This window comes from Helianthus annuus, chromosome 3 (genome assembly GCF_002127325.2).
Source record: "Helianthus annuus cultivar XRQ/B chromosome 3, HanXRQr2.0-SUNRISE, whole genome shotgun sequence".
Classification (NCBI taxonomy): domain Eukaryota; kingdom Viridiplantae; phylum Streptophyta; class Magnoliopsida; order Asterales; family Asteraceae; genus Helianthus; species Helianthus annuus.
The window spans coordinates 15,806,519-15,827,194 of record NC_035435.2 but is presented as its reverse complement, the minus strand read 5'-3'; the positions used below and the strand labels follow the sequence as shown (position 1 = coordinate 15,827,194).

The window sequence follows — 20,676 nt, the reverse complement described above, 5'->3', positions numbered from 1 at the left end:
AGGATACCTAGACCTTGGAGTCACTTTTTCTGGAGAATATCTCTTAGGAGGAACTCCTCTATTTTCTCTTGGAGGGAGAGAATATCTCCCGGTTGTCTCTGCTGTACCTAGTTCAACATGTTCAGTAACTGGTTCAACCTCTTCAACAACAGGTTCAACATGCTCAACATTTGGTCCAACATGTTCTGTAGGTTCGGTTGTTGTCGGTTCTGTATGTTCCCCTGTTGTCTCAAAGTCACAAGACATAGTAGACTCAGTGTTCTCATTATTTCTTACCTCAGGTATCATGTTGGATGGACTATTTTCAGTGGTACTGTGCTCCGCAGATTGTGTAGTTGTGTTTGAAGATGACTGATTCGGAGTACTGTGAGGAAGTTCTGTTGTTGTTACTTCTTCAGACGAGGGAAATTGGATTAGCCAACTCAGAGGGTCTATACATTCGTTCTCCCCCTGACCACTGAGTTGGGGGTCATAAAAGTATTTTGTTTCAAGAAAGTCAACGTTCATTGTGGTGAACATTTGACGAGTCTTTGGATTATAACACCGATAACCTATTTGGTCGATCCCATAGCCGACAAACACACATTTCTCAGCACATAGGCCGAGCTTGTTTCGGTTGACTTTAGGTATATGAACAAATGTGGTACACCCAAAGATTCGAGGCTCAAGTGTAAGAGGATGGGGAATATTGGCAGACTTGGACATACAATCTAAAGGAGTCTTAAATTTAAGAGCTTTTGTGGGAAGCCGATTTAGCAGATACACGGAGGTTGCAACTGCCTCCGGCCAGAAAGATTTAGGAACCTGAGATTCGATCAAAAGAGCTCGAGTCATTTCAAGAATAATACGGTTTTTCCGTTCGGAAACACCATTTTTTAAGGAGTATGAGCACAAGAGGTTTGATGAATTAATCCTTTGGTTTTAAAGAATTGTTTCATAGATGTATTGACAAATTCCCCCCCATTGTCGGATCGAAGAATTTGGATTTGAGTTTGAAATTGAGTTTGAATCATGGCATAAAATGTGACAAATTTTTCGAAAACTTCGGCTTTGGTTTTTAAAAAAATATACCCATGTCATGCGAGTGCAATCATCCACGAATAGTATAAAGTAACGAAGACCCTGCCCCCCATCACAGGAGCAGGACCCCACACATCAGAGTGGATTAGTGAAAAAGGTGAAGCAACTTTCGTATTACTAGGTTTGAATGGTTGTCGATGACTTTTAGCACGAAAGCAGGTTTCACAATCTATTTTCCCATTTGAAGGGAAGAGTTTTGGAAACAAAAGGTGCGAATAGCCAACGGATGGGTGTCCCAACCGTCTATGCCATAGCCAGGCTTCTCGGTTTTCGGTTCCATGTGCCAACATCACAGTACCCTGTTGAGCCACTTCATCCACATAATATAACCCTTGGCGCTCAGTACCACGTCCAATAATCACACCCGTCCTGATATCCTGTAGAAGGCAAAAATTAGGGTGCATTAGTACAGTGCAATTCAGCTCTTTGGTAATGTGGCTAATGGAGAGCAGTTTGTGTGATAATGATGGAACATAAAGACAGTTTGATAATTTCATAGTTGGCGAAATTTCAATAGTCCCTCCTCCTTTTACTTGCATCATTCCATTGTTTGCGGTATGGATTTGAGTTTTTCTAGGATTAGACATTGATTGTATATCTAAATGTTCAAATGTCATGGTGTCAGTTGCACCGGAATCGAATATCCAAGAGCTGTTTTTTCCATGATTGATTGCCATTTTTTTTTGGACGACAACCAAACCGAGCGTATTTATTAGGCAACCAAATACGCCGAAATTGCGATCAAAAAATTAAGCTCGGAATAACTCCGCTAAATGGCAAAGCTATCTCACGCGGCGAATTTATCACAATTCACCGACGACTTGAACTCGCGTTCAAGATTTAGGTTCGGAATAACTCCGCTAAGAGGCGAAGCTATCTCAGCCGGCGAATTTATCGAAATTTACCGATGACTTGAACTCGCGTTCAAGATTTGAACAAACCCGGAAACAATAAATCCGCTCCAAAACCCGAACAACAAATCTGCTCCTAAATCCGCTCCAATTCACACTTATATATCAAGGGCAAAAAAGGAAATTCTAAGGTTACTTCTCCCAAAGAATAGATCGGCTCCAATAGGTATTTATCAAAAAGGAAAGTTATGTTTATCCAAAAAGCTTTTATTCATCAAGAACAAGGAAACTGGGTTGAAAAGGAAAGTGCCAAAAATCACGGGTGAAATTAGGAAACTGCCAAAATCACTGGTTGACAGTAACCGAAGATGAATCAGAGGCGATTTCTCCACCGGAAAAGATGAAGCATAACCGTTACTACGCGGAGCGGCAAAGAGTTAAAAACGAATCTGATGGTGATGATGTTCTGTTTATGGCGACCGGCGGCGGCGTATTAACTTGATTTGAACAAAAAACGGAGGGGAAGTTCCCGGCAGGTTCGATCCCGAAGTTTGACTTTGATTTGATTTTGACTTGATTTTTTTTTTTGGGTTTTTCCTGGTTTGGGTTGGATTGGTTTGGAATAAGCTGGTGTTGATCGATTTTTTTTGGAGTTTGATTTTTTTTTTTTTTGATTTTTAGGTTTGAGATTTGAAAAAAAAATGGCTGGACAAGATCGATGGGGACGATTGTGATTGAGATAATTGTAGTTGATGAACAGAGTATCGAAGGATCAGAAACTCTGCTCTGATACCATGTTGTCTAGTGTAAAACAAACACAGTGATTGGGTTGAATTGTATTGAGATTGTATTGTTCAAGAAATTAGGGTTACAAGAGAGGTGTTTATATAGGACACCACTTTACACACAAGCCCCTATACAATCTATTTTTCTCCTTTCCGACAGTAGTTTAGATTGTTAATGGGTCGAACAATCGTCCAAGTTGTTTATTTTCTGTTCAGTCCGTAGGCCAACAAACTCTTATGTCGATTGGGCCAAGAACTTTAAAAGTCCATTAGGTTTGTTAGTTTGATAGATAGAGCGGTGCATGTATGCATAATTGCATGGCAATTATTCTTGGAACTGTGCGAGTATACATCATGTCCCCAAGAAACGCAATGCTTCATCATCTTTAAATAGGGTTTCGATTTCCAGTCTTGTAATCTAACTGTCGAATATACGATTTCATTATATTCGAAGTTATCAAGTTTTGTATTCATGTTCGGTTAGTATTTTCGTTGTTTCAAGTTATTCGAATTCATTATGTATTGGTGTGACTGTGAAGCATGTGGAGATTTTCAAGAGGTATGTTATCATTCCTCTAGTCCTCGATCATGGTCCTGGGACCCTGCAACTTTGATACCAACAGTTTTTCATTTGTTGTTGCACTGCTACTGTCAACTGAATAATTTTTTTTTGTTGAATCACCTATAATTATTGCTTTTTGCCTTGCTGCTTAGTTTTGGTCGTTTATTTGTTGAATGTGGGTTCGGTCTGCTCCCATTTAGCTTTTGTAGTCTTTTTTTCCCATCTCACCACCATCACATCCTCCACCGGAACGGGGTAAAACTGTTTTTCAAATAAATGATTTGAAGAACCCGCCCGGAATGGTAAAGTGGGAGCTCCGGCTAGCAACGACAACTATCCTCAATTTGTGGCAAAATAGGTGAGTTTATACGTTGTAATTCTCTAATGGGGTTGATTAAGTTATACTGTTTGAATTTGTTAATTGAGTTGAAGTATTTGTATTTCATTTAGATTACTACACACCTGCAGATTACCCTCATTAATCAATTTAAATCTTGTCGATGTTTGTATAAATTGACCATTTGAATGTTCTTATAATGTAAGTATCTATAGAAAACCCACTTTAATTTAGAAAACCCGGGAAACTCAAAGTTCCCGATGTTTTTTTTTCTTGAAAAAATTTACACATGTTATATACATGTTTTTAAGGGTTTTGGGCAAAAAAAATCAAAAAAGCGCCTAGTGGATATTTTAAAAAAAAAAAACAAGTTTTGGTGTAACACATGTTACAAATATGTCAGATGAATGTAACATGTGTTACACCAAAACTTGTTTACTTTTTTTTAAATATCTACTCGGCGCTTTTTTGATTTTTTTTGCCCAAAACCCTTAAAAACATGTATATAACATGTGTAAATTTTTTCAAAATAAAAAAACATCGGGAGCTTTGAGTTTCCCGGGTTTTCTAAATTAAAGTGGGTTTTCTATACATCCTTCCCCTGTTCTTATATATATATATATATATATATATATATATATATATATATATATATATATATATATATGGAGCCGCTAAAATGAAAACAACTCCCAGTTGTAAGAACCGTGAGAACCACTCTCCACCAATCATATTCTACCAACAAAAAGGGTAATTTGGTCATTTACCCCAATTGTCATATCTTACCTCTCTCCACATTAATTAACCACCATCTTTTTAAAAATTGTCACATTGTATTTAAAGCCCATCTTTTGGCTCTCTCTCTCTCTCTCTCTCTCTCTCTCTCTCTCTCTCTCTCTCTCTCTCTCTCTCTCTCTCTCTCTCTCCTCATTCTCATTTCAACCTGATGAAGTTTTTGAAGACATTCATCTTCATCCTCTACAAAAGAAAACATCTCTCTTAAATCTTTTGATTTCAGCTCTCTTAAATCTTTTGATGTCAACTTACCCTTCCTCTTCCAAACACCCACAGCCGACACCCCCCACCCCCTCGTCGTTCTGATCGGTGACTGGTGAAGCAAGTTTTGTTCCGGCGGCTCTCCGTTCCGTCGATAACAACCAGCAACAACCACCCCTCACCTCCCTTCTTCATATGCACAACACAACCCCCTTTGATGACGTTCCTGACGGTGGGTACCAGAAAGAGAGGTGGAGAGAGCATAGAGATAGTCGGAGAGTCGACGTCGCCGGCAACGTCAACGACGTCCAACGCCGCTAACGGGGCGGGGTTGCGGTGGCGGTGGGTTTTGACGGGGACGGCGGTGAGGGTTTGAGTAATGACGTGCCCTGTTTTTGGTGGAGGTTTTGATGATGCAGGTGATTTTGATGTTGATTTTTGGTTCTTGAATTTTTGATATAATATTTTTTATTTTTGATATAATCTGTGATCGGGTTTCATACCCACTTTGGGGTTGTTCTTTTGTGAGGGTTCTTGAATTTTTGATATAATATTTTTGATTTTTGATATAATATCTGATGGGGTTTCATACCCACTTTGAGGTCGTTCTTTTGTGGGTGCTCTTGAATTTTTGATATAATATTTTTGATTTTGAATCTGTAATGGGGTTTCATACCACTTGATTTTGAAGTGTGGTTTGTTGCAGGTGGGGAATCAATTGTGGGTTGATATTGAGTTTTTGAACTGTGGGTTTTTGGGTGGCGATGATGCAAAAAAAAAAAAAAAAAAAAAAAAAAAAAAAACTAGATTTTTTATGACGATGGCGCGGCATCGACGGTGGAGGGTAGGTTTTTGAACCCGCAACCCCACTTTGCAGCCTTTTAATTATCGGAAAATTTGAGCCAAACCCCGTTTTTTTTCGAGATACACTTTTGTTTTGATATTGTTGGTTTTTTATATTCTTTTCCCCAGTCGATGACGATAACAATCTATCTGAGACACCTACCGAGTTTGCGTTTTTTGGGTGCGTTCGTGTTGCGTAAAAAAGTTTTTGTAAAAAAAAAATGTTAAACCGTAAACTTTTTAACGTAAAACGTAAACTTTTTAACGTAAAACGTAAACTTTTTAACGTAAAACGTAAAACGTAAAACGTAAAAAGTTTTATTTAAAACGTAAAAAGTTTAACGTAAATCGTAAAACGTAAAAAGTTTTTCGTAAAATGTAAAAAGTTTAACGTAAGACGTAAAAGGTTTTTCATAAAACGTAAAAAGTAAAACGTAAACCGTAAAAAGTTTATACGTAAAAAGTTTAGCGCAAAACGTAAAAATTTTAACGTCGCCGTTAAAACGGGACGTAAAAAACGGCGCTTTTAAAAAAACGCCGCTTGAAAAAGCTGAGTGTAAAAAACGGCGTGAAAAAACGACACGTTAAAAACGACGCGTAAAAAAGCCGGGCGTAAAAACGGCGTGCAAAAACCGGCGCGCAAAATAATTTGTTTCGTTAAAAAATCTGAATTTAAAAATGATTTTTAATAAAAAAAAATCTGTTTAAAACATAAAAAGTAATATAATAAAACAAAAAAGTAATAAAAAATAATAAAGACTAAAAGAAAAAAAAGTAATTTTACTAAATTACCCTTTTGAATTAAAATATTAAAGACATAATAAGAGAAAAACTATTTAATATTAATATTAACTACTTTTAATCTCATCCATTGATCTTGAAGATCTAATGGTTAGGAACTGGTTCTTGCGGTTCTTACAACTGGAGATGGTTTTCATTTTAGCGCTCCCCTATATATATATAGGGTAGGGTTCCAGCGTGAACAACCTCCCAAGAGTGAACTGTGTGAACAAATCTGGACCCTTGATTTCCTTTTAAGTTGTTAAGGGTATGATTGTAATTGTGTAAAAAATTAGATTTAAATCATTATTTTAATAATTGAATTAAGTTACATCTTTCCTAATTTAAATTCATTATCCACATATATGTAATTAGCTACATAATACATACATTGAAACAATACCCGTAAAACTATTTTATATTTAACAAATTACAAGTTCCATAATTTTTTCAAACCAAACAAAAAACATATAATTACAAGTTTCAGTTTCGTAAAAACAATAAACCCAACATAATCGAAAAAACAAAAAACATAATCTTTTACAACTATTCGCCACGTTATATGCTGAATCATCCTTATCGGCCAAGCAAACAAACATACGTGAATCATCTTTATCGACCTCATACGTGAATCATCCTTATCGACCTTTCATCTCCACTTTTCTCGTTAACGACGTTTCCTAAAATAGCACAAAAAAACTCAGTAAGTAATACTTTGCATAATTCACAAGTGTACATCAACAACTTTACACATTCAATACACAAAAACTTATGAGATATTACAAAAGCAGACGCTATACACATGTGTACATTGGGTTAAAATTAGAGCAAAATCAGAATACACATGTGTATATCGCATTAAAAACAGAGCAAAATCAGAATACACATATGTACATCGCGTTAAAAAAAGAGCAAAATAAAAAAAAATGAACAAAAAAACTCAACAACTAATACTTTGCATAATTCACAAGTGTACATCAACAACTTTACACATGCAATACACAAAAAATTCTGAGATGTCACAAAAACAGACGCTATACACATGTGTACATCACATTAAAAACAGAGTAAAATTAGAATACACATGTGTACATCGAATTAAAAACATAGCAAAATCAAATAGAGAAAGATATGTGTTTACTTTTTCCTTTGCCTGTCAATCGAATTAAAAACAGAGCACTAGCCTCGATACCTATTTGGATTAATCTATTTACTTTTTCCTTTGCCTGTCAATGCATCACAATATAAAAAAAAAATAGATTGATGTGACTAATAAATAAATATTTAGAACAAAAATTAACAGCAAAGGTTATAGGATCATTTGATTGTTAAAAAGTATTAATGTACTCACCATTTTATTGATCACAGGGCCGACGTCTATATCAGGGTTGGTTCCAACATTTACTTTAAGTGCTTTGGCACGCTTCACTAGTTTTTCTTCCCTGCAGAAGATCAAAACAGTAACTAATTTAAAAATAAATAAGAAGGAGTATAATACTACAAATATGAGTGAAACAAAATCAAACAGAGAAAAGAAGACCATGATTTTGAACCTCCAACATATACAACCGTATTCGCCGTCAGTTGCCGGAAAAACGGCCTGAACCAGCTGGAGAACATGAAGGTCATCGAAAAAGCACAACCGCCACCGCCTCTATCGCTTCCGTCCCTGTCGCCGGAAAACATGGTGAGTGGTGGCGCTTCCGTCTCAGTCTTAACCACCTCTACAACCACCGTCTCTCTTCCTCTCCCTCCGACTGTCGTCGCCGTGCGCCGTCGTGAGTGGCGGCTCTACTGGTTAACCCGGTCACCGGACTTGTGTGGCGTCGGAGTAGAAACGAGAGGGTGGGGGGTCTTTCGCTGGAAAACACAGCCGGCAGTCGCCGAAAATCCGACCATATGCAGATAATAGGGAGAGATCGGATGAGGTGGTGGGTGAGGGAATCTTGTTTTGAGTGTTTTGAAACTGATACAGAGATTTTAGGGGATTACAAATGAATTAGGTTCCATATCTTTAATATGAAAGTTCCCTATTTTACCCTTTAGATTAAAATTTAAATTAAATTTATTATACCTTTAATTACAATTGTGCCATTGATCTAAGATCTATCATCTACAAAATCAAGGGCCCAGATCAGTTCATGCCGGAGAAAATGTTCACGTTTGAACCTAATCATATATATATATATATATATATATATATATATATATATATATATATATATATAGGGAGCCGCTAAAATGAAAACCACCTCCAGTTGTAAGAACCATGAGAACCAGTCTCCACCAATCAGGTATTGCCAACAAAAAGGGTATATTGGTCATTTACCCCCAAAAGTCATATCCTATCTCTCTCCTCTGTCTTTCATTTAATGTTCCTGTCTCCTCTCTCTTTCTTTTATATGTTGCAGACATCTCTCATTCATCATCTCTCTCTCTCTTGAATTCCAACCCCCAAACCCATCTTCATTGTCTATCTGCCGGCGACTAAACATGTTTTAACCGAAGACGATGTTGACGACGACTGAACCCACCCCTGCCGGCGACTAAACCTGTTAAACCAAGCTCTGATTTTGGGGGTAGTGAACTCTGATTTGATGTTGTGGTGGGTGGTGGCAGTTCGATGGCTGGGTGGTGGGCCGGCGGCAGCGCAGACGTGAGAGGCGGAGGTCCCGGTCTCCTCCCGACGATGGTGGTGGTGTGTCGACGGCGGTGGTGGCGGTGTGTGATGGGGTGAAGGGGGTGGGGTGAATCTAGTGCTTTTTGTTTCTGTTGATTCAGTTGAATCTGGGTTTTGAATCTTTGTGGTTTGGACTTTCTTGATGGTTTTGTTGGTAAGTGTTTTTTGTTGGGTTTGAATCTGTTTGAATATGTTGATGGGTTTGAATCTGGGTTTTTGTTGGGTTTGAATCTGGTGCTTTCTTAATATGTTGAATCTTTGAATCTGTTTTGAATCTGTGTTGAATATGTTTGAATGATGTTCATGGTGGTTTTGGATGTTTAAATCGGTTGTATCTGCTGCCTTTTTTAATGTTTTGAATCTGTTGAATCTGTTTGAACATGTTGAATGTGTTTTGAATGATGTTCATCAGGTGCTTTTGAATGCTTGAATATGTGGGTTTTGATCCGTTTTGGATTTTGGGCGATGATGATGCAAAAAAAAAACGTATATTTTGATGACGAGGGCGCGGCAAGGATGGTGGAGGGTAGGTTTTTGAACCTGCAACCCTACTTTGCAGCCTCTGATTATAGGAAAATCTGAGACAAAACATCGTTTTTTTAAGATTCCACTCGTTTTTTTGATTTTTGTTTGTTGGGTTTTTATATTTTTTTGAGGCGTCGATGATGATAACAATATATCTGAGACACCTCCCGAGTTTGCGATTTCTGGGTGCGTTCGTTTTTGCGTTAAAATATTTTTGTAAAAAAAAAAAATTAAACCGTAAACTTTTTAACGTAAACCGTTAACTTTTTTAACGTAAAACGTAACGTAAAAAGTTTTAACGTAAAACGTAAAAAGTTTTAACGTAAAACGTAAAAAGTAAAAAGTTCTACGTAAGATGTAAAACGTAAAACGTAAAAAAAATTTAACGTAAAACTTAAAATGTAAAAAGTCTAAAAAGGTTAACGTAAAACCTAAAACGTAAAAAGTGTAAAAACGGCGCGTAAAACCGGGAATAAAAAAACGCATGTAAAAACCCCGGTCGCAAAAAACGACGTGAAAAAAACGGCGCGTAAAAAAACGGCGCGTAAAAAAACGGCGCGTAAAAAAACGGCGCGTAAAACGGGCCGTATAAACGGCGCGTAAAAACGGGACATAAAAACGAGACGCTAAAACGGCGCGTTAAAACGGGACGTAAAAAATAGGGCGCAAAAAACGGCTTGTAAAAAACGTGACGTAAAAAACGGCGCGGCAAAAAACGGCGCCTAAAACCGGGCCTAAAAAACGGCACTGAAAAACTACGGTCGCAAAAACGGCGTGAAAAAACGGGTCGTAAAAAAACGCGCGTAAAAAACGGGTGGTAAAAAAATGCGCTTAAAATTTTTTTATAAAAAAATCTGATTTCAAAATATTTGTTTAATAAAGAAATCTAATTTAGAACAAAATAATTAATGTAATAGGACAAAATTGTAATAAAAAACAATAAACTTAATAAGACAAAAAAACAAAATTACTTAAATACCCTTTTAGATTAAAATATTAAAGACATAATAAGACAAAAAAAATTTAATATTACTTTTAACTACTTTTAATCTCATCCATCCATTTTTAAGATGTAATGGCTAGAAAGTGGTTCCCGCGGTTCTTACAACTGGAGGTGATTTTCATTTTGGCGATCCCTTATATATATATATATATATATATATATATAAATATATATATATATATATATATATAATGGAAGTATCTATAGAAAACCCACTTTAATTTAGAAAACTCGGGAAACTCAAAGCTCTCAATGTTTTTTTTTTCTTAAAAAAATTTACACATGTTATATACATGTTTTTAAGGGTTTTGGGCAAAAAAAATCAAAAAAGCGCCGAGTGGATATTTTAAAAAAAAAATAAACAAGTTTTGGTGTAACACATGTTACAAATATGTCAGATGAATGTAACATGTGTTACACCTAAACTTGTTTATTTTTTTAAAAAAATATCTACTCGGCGCTTTTTTGATTTTTTTTGCCCAAAACCCTTAAAAACATGTATATAACATGTGTAAATTTTTTCAAAATAAAAAAACATCAGGAGCTTTGAGTTTCTCGGGTTTTCTAAATTAAAGTGGGTTTTCTATACATCCTTCCCCTATATATATATATATATATATATATATATATATATATATATATAGAGAGAGAGAGAGAGAGAGAGAGAGAAAGAGAGAGAGAGAGAGAGAGAGAGAGAGGATAATGCTTAGCAAGAAACCCCATTTTCTTAGAAAATTTAGCAAACTCTACTTGTGGCCTACATATAGCCACGTTGCCCATAGTCACTTCCTGTTACTTTTTGCTTCCAAGGTTATATTAGTAATTTATGCAACCCAAGATATTTCCCCAATTTGAATTGACATGATCATTTAATGCACATCAACTCATTTGTACAATTCACCCACCCCCATATTTCTTTTACAATTTTTCATTTTATATCTTCTTCAACAGAAGAACCATAATCATCTTCTACTCCAAATTATCATTTCTCCATTAATGTCCATGGAGACAAATCCACCAACCTCCGAGTTAATGTCGCCGGTCCATAGTTTCCCCAACAGGTTCTTTAGCAACGACTTCCATACTAATGAGGAATTAAATGCTCAAGGTTTGTCTCTTTATGTAACTTAACTCTCTCGAATATATGTTTTTTTTTTGTCTTTTACCATTTTTTAATCGAATAATCCAAATATACTGCATGGCAATGTTCACATGTTCCATTCGAAGCTTTTGTATATACTTACATGCATGTTGATGGTTCTCGATCATCTGAAGTCCCTGTTAGATCACCGGATTCTGATCTCCAACAAGTTCATGAACAGCGGATTTCATTCTGACGAGGTTATGGATAATGAACATGATTTGTTTTTCTATACACTTGTTTTGACTTTTCTTCCCCAAATATGGCATAGTTCAAACATATTGCATAATGTTCACATGTAGTATCCCAAGATTCTGGCTACGCTAACATGACGGGTGCTGGTTCTGGATCATCTCATGGCCCTTCTGTGTTTGCTGAATCATCTCGCGGCCCTTTAGACGGTTGTTTATTTTCCATGGGAGCACACTTTATTCTCACATACCAGAGTTCTAACCTTTTGTCCTGCCATATACCAGATTCCTAACCTTTTCGTTTTCTGATGCATGGCCAGCGCATCCATACTTCGTCTTTGATGCCCCTCAGGGAACCCGTTACTGGATTCCTACCGTCGCTGATAAGTTCATACCAGTGTGTGGGAAATCTTATCCAACATTTGAGGCTGTTCTTTCCATGTATGAACTTTATGCGTTTGAAGCTGGTTTTGCTGTTAAAAAAGGGCAAATTAAAGTCTGGAATGGAATTCCCACACACAAGTATCTTCGATGCTCAAAATACGGGAAACCACAACCCAAGAGGACTTTTGACACACTAGATGAATCTTCTGTAAAGCCTCGGAGAACCAACTTCACATGGTGTGACTGTAAGGCAACCATTCTAGTATCAATCTCTAATGATACATACACAGTTCCGAGTTTCAATGATATTCATAATCATGAACTTGTTGAGAATTACAACCGTGATCTTAGCAAGATATCACGGAAGCTGTCATTCTCCACCAAACAATTCATTCACAATATGAGTCTAAACCATATCGGACCAATGAGAGCTTATAGATGTCTTGTAGCTTTAAAAGGGGGGCATCACAATGTCAATGGGACTCCGGTGGATTTTAAAAATTTTAGCCACCAGTTGCGAATTTTTATTGGCGAACGCGACGCACAAGTTTTCCTCGAACGCTTGCGTGAGCGCTTTGACAACCTACCCAACTTCTATTTTGATTACACTGTATCAAATGGAAAGTTGTCTTCTGTATTCTGGGTTGATGAGATTTCAAAGCTAAACTACAAAGCTTTTGGCGATGTCCTCTCCTTTGACGCGACTTACAGCACTAACAGGTTAGTTCCCCCTTAACATGTGTTAGGCCTGATCTCCAAGTATACAAACCTAACCAAAAAAGTGTTACATTTTGTTAACCTCAAATCCGTTTTTTATTAATAGGTACAAGATGGTTTTTGTGCCATTCACGGGTGTGGATCATCATTTCCAATGTGTTACATTTGGTGCGGGTTTGATATCAACCGAGTCCATTAAATCTTATGTGTGGTTGCTTAAGGCTTTCTTGAAGGCACACGGTACTCAACCAACTCTCGTGCTGAGTGATCAAGACCCATCCATGCTTCAAGCTGTTCCTATGGTCTTTACCGAATCACGCCACCGTCTATGCATGTGGCAAATAATGAAAAAACAACCCTCCAAGGTTAGGTTTAATTGTTAGCCTTTAACATGTGTTATTCAACATCACAGACTTTATATGTGTTTTCAAACTGTTTAATCTAACATGTGTTAGTAACTCTTAAATTTACCAGATCTCTGCGGACGTTCTTGATAACACTGATGTTCGGTCCTGCATTCACCGGTTGGTTTGGAATGTTTATATCAAACCAGAAACGTTTGAGTCCCGCTGGAATGACCTCCTAGAAACATTTGGCCTACAAGACCACACTTGGTTGAACGACATGTACAACATCAAACATCTTTGGGTACCAGCCTACTTCAGGGAACTGCCCATGTGTTGCTTGATGAAGACCACTTCACGCTGCGAAAACTCTAACGCTGCCTTCAAGGTCAACTCAACAAGCGCAAACACCCTTGTACAATTTATGATGTGCTTTGAAAATAGGGTAGACAGCCAACGATATCGGCAACGTGTATCGGAGTACAAAACCTCATCCACGGTGTTCAAGGGCAATACTGATTTACTGATTGAACAGCACGCGTTCGCCATTTACACAAACGCTGTTTTCGCGCAAGTTCAAAAGGAGATAATTAAAGGGAAGTTTTTATGCTACATCACAAACCAAACCGAGTCCAGCAATACCACTCTTTTGATAGACGTCACTCATTTGGACAAAAGGAACAACATCACAAACGTCTATCAGGTAACACATTTTAGGCAAGTTCATCATTACCCCTCCACTAACATACGTTAGATCTAAAGGCCTTTTTTTGCTCCTTCTGTTCCTAACAGGTTACATATAACACTGTAGACCACTCCGCCAGTTGCTCATGCAGGAATTTCACACGTATCAGATATCTGTGTCGCCATGTCTTTTGCGTCTATCGATTGAAAAATGTTGCAAAGATACCACCCCATTGGATCGACTACCGAGCCGTGACATCAACCCATTCCCCCAAAAAAAACTATTAATAATAAAATACCAAGAAAACGACGTTAGTATGTCGTCTACAAACATAGGGTCAACAGGTTATCACAACTTTAACCACTTACCACATCCTAACTACCCCTTCTTATCCTCCATCTCTAAGAAGCTTTTCATCATGGTGTGGCAACATCCTCATCATGAAAGTACAGAGGAGAGGGGCTGCGCTCACTCTCCCATGGGTCATGGTAACACCAGGACTGGATTGTTTCGGGTGAGTATGGACACAACGGGCAACCACATAATTCATGGTCTGGATCCGTCAGCAACCTAACCAACTCATCTGGTAGCCCCTTCAAATATTCAGCTTCTGGTAAAACGTGTTCCGTACGGTGTGACGCTTCTTGCGAAACGCCAGCTACATCAGCTACATTTTTTGTTCCGCTATATGAAGCAACGTCACCAGAAGCTCCTCCAGTTTTCACGTCTTCCGGCTTCTTGTGAAACACTTTTCTTTCGTAGCACACTCCGTACCGACCCTCACATGCTTCCTTCCCCTTTTGCTTCAGCTTCTCCATGCCTGGTGGTGTAGCCGTGACCTTATGTTTATAAGGGTCCATCACATTAGCACACTTTGGAACCACTAAAAGTTTTTGGTTTACTGAAGTAGTGAAGTATTACAGAATATGACTTGGTTCTTTAATACACTACTTATAGAGGTATATCATGGATACATTTAATATAGGTGTTGTGACTTGACTTTGATGTGACCATAAGGGGCAAAAAAGCAATGGTTCCTTTTCCAATAAAGTTGTTTTCTAGCCACCAACCCCTATGTTAGTAGACTTCTGCCACCTACTTTCCCCAACTTCCAATAATCCTACTACATTTTTAGAAATAGTGGCCCCCTTGAAAACAGGAAGCAGCATTTTTTTCATTTTCTTAAATGTTACACGTACCAACATATAATTTAAAACAACCTCATTTAAAACATTATCAACTACATCAATAACATTCTAACACATCCAAGAATACATCAATATTTCTTCAGAGTATAAAATTACCAAGTTAATAAACATCAGATTTCACATAGATAGTCTATCCCCAAAAGACCTGGTACATGCCACACCCAAAAAACACCTATCCCACAATAAGTTTAAAGCAACATCCCCAAAACAAAGTACATGACACACCCAAAACAAAGCTGGCACAGTTAACGCCCCACCTATCCTACAGTAAATACCATTCACCCCCTAACACACGTTACTCTACTCGGCAATCCTGCTTGATTTTAGGCAGCAGCACATTCACCTCCGAACATAAGATGTGCGCAGCATACCTCTTTCTCAACTTCCGAACCTCCGCCATCTTCCTCGCCCCACTCATGCTGAACCCACAGTTAAAACTTTTGTTTTTCCCCATGTAGCACTCCATGTGTCGCATCAAGAAGACCCCACAATCAGTTGTGTTTGCTGTGGTCGCCCAACTAACCGGCATACGCTGGATGTTGCAGTAGTCTATGTCATCGGCTCGCGGATTCCCAACCTCCCGAAGGTATTGCACAAACATATCTTTCTGCATATATATATACAAGCCATGCTCAATAAAAAAACACATCTTCAATATTATCGCACTTACGGTTCAACATGGGTCATTTTAATAACTTACAAACTTATATGGTGTGTCCTTGTGGAGGTAGTACACACTATCTTCTATCACCTGACCTTGTCTGGCTTTGTCATTATCAACAACATAAATTCCGGGGTCTCGTAACTCAAACACTAGCAAGTAAAAATGTTTGTGCTCCAATATCAGGAAGAAAACAATGTCGTGATTTTTAAAGTCAGGAACATTTTCAGCGCTGTTAACCGCACCTTTATTCCAAGCCGAAACTTGTGCATCCACGCCTCGACTCCACCTTCCTCAGTTGTTAACATCCACGGAAACTTTGAGCACAAAGGAGAAATTAATAAGGACAAGCACTCGCCACACCGTAATGTCTATATACAAAACACTCACCACAACTTTAGTACCAAAGAATTGCCTACTGTAAGCCTCCCTTGATTTCCGTTTCTCTTGGAAGTTTAGCACCTCCGCCCAACAGTCGATAATACCATCCGACACCTCATTGCCAACGTTTAGACTCTTGAACATAGCCCGAGACGCTTCTACATGGGCAGGGCTTCTAAACAGCAACTCCCTGGTTTCATATGTACAGAATAAAAATTAAATTGCATATCTTAACACATGTTACTATTATTTAACTCATTTTTTAACAGTCTCCCCCCTACTTACACAGCCATGTGTATCGGGCTATCTACATCAACAATTGACGACGTACCCTGTTCCTTCCTGCGGCAAAAATAAAAAAATAAACAATTAACTACATCCATTTGGTTCATGGTTTACACTCCTATTATACAACAATAAACCCCGTTGTAGTTCTACTTACATGTTTGCCTCCATTGCCCGCTTCCTACGAGAATGCCCATTTAGCCAGTGCATTGGGCTTTCATCAGCGTATATGTAATCCCACGGATTTGCCTCCTTCTTAGTGATTGGCTGACCCATGTCAACAGACCTTATATAGTAAGGTGATCTATTTGGTTCCGCTGCCACTTTCTCTCTAAAAGGGAGCTTCCTTTTTTGGGCCCCCAACTCAGCTAACATACGTACACGGTGTGCACGCGACATATTGTCCTCCACCTCATTCACATCACCACCAAATAATTCCAGCCCAGCTTGCCCCTTGTGGATTGCAATTGCGGGGTCATATGAGCTAACTGGTTCTACCATTATAACCATACTCAAGTTTGTGGTAGTCTCCATATCGCCTAAACACGTATAAAATAAATAATTCACGTTACTCAGTAACGAATATAATATTTTCACAGTAAATGAATATAGTAAAGCTTACCGGAACGCTCGGGCGCTGTTTCTGTCCCAGCCATCTCATCCACCTTCGCACTTGTGCAACCTGCACGTTCGATGCAAATAAGTATATTTTAAATGACTCCTACTAACCCAGCAATCCTATTTATTTTAATTCTCTTACGTACCGGTTTTCTGTGACTCGTCAAATTCACCACCAATTTGTGTCATTCCAAGACTCCAATTAGGGCCATCGAAACTACGTTCATCAATAAAAGTATCGCCTCCGCCCACTGTTCATATGATTAACACATGTTAACTCACTAAATGATCCAAATAGGGAAGCACTTAACACATGTTATAGCATGAAAATCTTTACCGTTATTATCCGGCTGTCACTCCTCTTCCGCCGCTTTCCCTTTACCATCGACGTCCTCAGCTTTATCGAAAGCATCTCCTGCCATAGAGTCAACCACCACGCCAACACACTCTTCCTTGTTTACGACAGTTGAATGCAGTCCATCATGCTCAATCTTACTTTTTTCAGCTGCATAAAACATTCTTATCACATCTCATTCACAAGTTAGTATCAGAAGCTGCATAAATAATTACCGTTACAATCACGGTGACACTTCTCAACAGCCCCTTTGTCTTTGCCATCCAAAACCACCTGTTCGTCCTTATCAATAACATCTCCTTCCACAGAGGCAAACACGACGCCACCACTTTCTTCTTTACTTGCATCAGTTGCATCCCCAACTTCATTCTCAGTCTTACTATCTGAAGTTGCATAAACATTCTCGAATAAATTAGACATGGCTAAACATGGTGCCTCTAGAGTTTTTACGACCCTACAAATAAAATGGTTTCTGAAGATTACCTTCATTGTCATTCCCTTCAACCTGTTCACTAACCTTAACTTCCATCTCAGCCATTTTGGCTACCTCTTCATCACAGATAAACCGTGCTTCGTAAATCTCAGCCTTTTTTGCGTCATTCGCTTCTAAATCGGTGTTCTGCTGATCATCGTCCTTCGCATCCACATTATTGTCAGGGTGAGGTACATCTCCTGCTGCCTCCACTCTATATGCGTCTTTACTAACAAGCTGCATGTCTGACCCACCGTCAACTGTCAAAGCAACATGACACATGTTAAAACAGAATAAACTAATAAAGCACACTTTTAAAAACAGACAATCTGAAATGGTACGGGGAACTACCACGTACACCCTGCACTGCTGCTGCTTTAATACGCAGTATCGCACGCATTAAACCCAACGGCTTATGGACTTCTTCAACATCACTTTTATCCCCGTTTCCTTGTCCTTTAATATGTTCGGGCCCACCCATACTACAGTCACCTCCACTTGAATTACCAGCATCATGAACAATCTTATCACCTTTGACGCCTTCATTTGTTTCGTCCCCAACTTCACTACACCCCAGTTTACTTTATTCCTGTTGCTTCTCAGTCTTGTTGAACCCTATAACATCACATTAATATTAAATGGGTTCAGACACGTACGCATATTAGAGGCTCATAAATGTACAATGAAACTGGTAACACATGTAACAGTTTACCTGTTTCGTTACCACCATCCGTTTTTGGCCCATCAAGCTTTATATTTGTCTTCCGGCTATTTCGGGTCCCAAAGCCTACTTCTATTTCAGGAGCATCCTTTAAGTTCTTCAGTCGAGGAGATCTCCTCACCCGCAACGACATACCACCATCTTCCAGCGTTCCGGTACACTCTTTTCCATCATCCGGTATGCTTGTTTCCCCCGCAACATCAGCTGCAACCACAATAGATGTTAAACTATACGATCGTTATCACATTAACATGTGTTACACTAAACATTTCAGTCCCATACCTACATTACAGGGACAAAAACTTTTCTCGAGCAATAAACGTACACTTCAAATGGTAATACATGTAACAATTTACCTGTTTCTTTACCACCATCCGTGTTTGGTCCACCAAACTTTATATTTGTCTTACGCCTTTTTGGGGTCACATAGCCTTCTTTTTTCTCACGAACATCCTTTAACTTCCCCAGTCGAGCAGATCTCCTCACCTGTACCGACTTTCCACCATCTTCCATCGTTTCAGCATACTCTTTTCCACCATCGTCTACGCTTGATTGGCCTGCAACATCAGCTGCAACCACAACAGATGTCAATCAATACAGTTGGCAACACATTAAAATGGGTTACGGTGATCATTTCAGAAAGATAACCAATACAACAGGTATCACATTAACATGTGTTAGAGTGTACATTTCAGAGAGATTATCATCGCACCTTCCCGGGCATCAAAGTCTATGGCTGAAGATCCTACTTCTTTTAATCTACTTTTACTGATCCTTTTGTTATGCCGATTAAGTGACTTCCTGTACAAGCTAGCTATTGGCGAACGATCTGAAAAATCATCATCCACGCCATTCCCTACGAAGTAAATGCGTGCCACATTAATAAACTAAATAATACAAAGAATAACAGTGACTAACCAGCGTTCTCTCCCTCGTTAATGTGAATACTTTCATCATTTTTCAAATCTTCCAACACCTCATTGATACGGTGCGACGCTAAATCTACCGCTTTATCGTGATCTTTACTTTCATAGCCTTTCTATTCAAACATACTTTCATACATTGCCTTCAACGTTTGTATTTCCTCGTCGTCAGGGCTCTCCACACACAGAGATTCTAACATACCCTCTATTTTCATTTTGTTCTTGTTTGTCTCATTAATTAGCTGTCGTACCATCAACAACCTCTCCTGTTGTAAAAACTTTTTCAACATTTTGATACCAAGATTATATATTAATTGTAAAAAACACATGTTAGTGCATATAACTATACCTCCTTACTTGCCCAGTGTTCCACGTTATAGTTACTTGGAAGTGTTAATCCTTTAAACCGTCCCAGACCAAACCCACCAGCAAGTATTTCAAGCCTTTCTCTCTCTCGCAATCTTTTCAAGTTCCAGAAAGCCAAAGGACACACCGCCTTGTCTACCTTCATCCCTGTCCACTCAATGCTATCAACGTACAACAGCTACAACAAACAGCGAGAGGTTCAGTCCGAAAACAAGCCAGTATATTAACACATGTTAATTCTCCCAAATAAATAAATTTCACTTACTATTAGAATCGTGAGAGGCCCAACGAAGATGCTTTGTGGGTCAACCCGATCCCAGGTATCTTTGCAAGTTTTCAACTTATCTACCACCAGGTCACACCAGTCTACCTTTTCAAAATCCATTTCGTCATCTAGATACTCTAAGATTTCTTCTCGTAAACAACTTTGTTTATGACAGTCAACCAGCACTGCCACAAAACACATTACAAAATCCATACGGAAATCAAAACTGTCTTCGCCATCGGACTCATCTATCATTTTCACCATCTTTGTTGGAGGCACCATTACACCCGGGTATCTCGCCCTCTAATCCGCAATGGCATCAACCAGGATGGGCAGCTTATCAATCGAACTAATCTTTTGTCCACCAGTCGGAATCCCTAATAACTGATGTATCACTTTCCTGTTCACCTTGATATTACCAGCAGGCGTACATATCACCATCTTATCGGGATTAAAATTGTCGACAACAAAATAACCTAACTTAGCCGGTAACCAATCAACACTGAAAGTAAGCAAA

The 20,676-nt window shown here is 38.5% G+C and overlaps 1 protein-coding gene and 1 long non-coding RNA gene across 2 annotated transcripts; both read left to right on the top strand.

The window, feature by feature from the left end:
- Window positions 1-2,125: 2,125 nt before the first annotated feature.
- LOC118490138 lies at window positions 2,126-3,189 on the top strand. Its single transcript, XR_004888317.1, has 2 exons — window positions 2,126-2,467; window positions 2,613-3,189. It is a non-coding gene; the product is annotated as an uncharacterized LOC118490138 (long non-coding RNA).
- An 8,722-nt stretch (window positions 3,190-11,911) lies between these two features.
- Window positions 11,912-14,111, top strand: LOC110931247 (protein FAR1-RELATED SEQUENCE 5-like). The gene is made up of 5 exons (XM_022174648.1): window positions 11,912-11,984; window positions 12,095-12,878; window positions 12,982-13,240; window positions 13,350-13,922; window positions 14,031-14,111. The coding sequence occupies exons 1-5, from the start codon at window positions 11,912-11,914 to the stop codon at window positions 14,109-14,111; spliced, it is 1,770 nt and encodes a 589-aa protein (XP_022030340.1).
- Window positions 14,112-20,676: the final 6,565 nt, after the last annotated feature.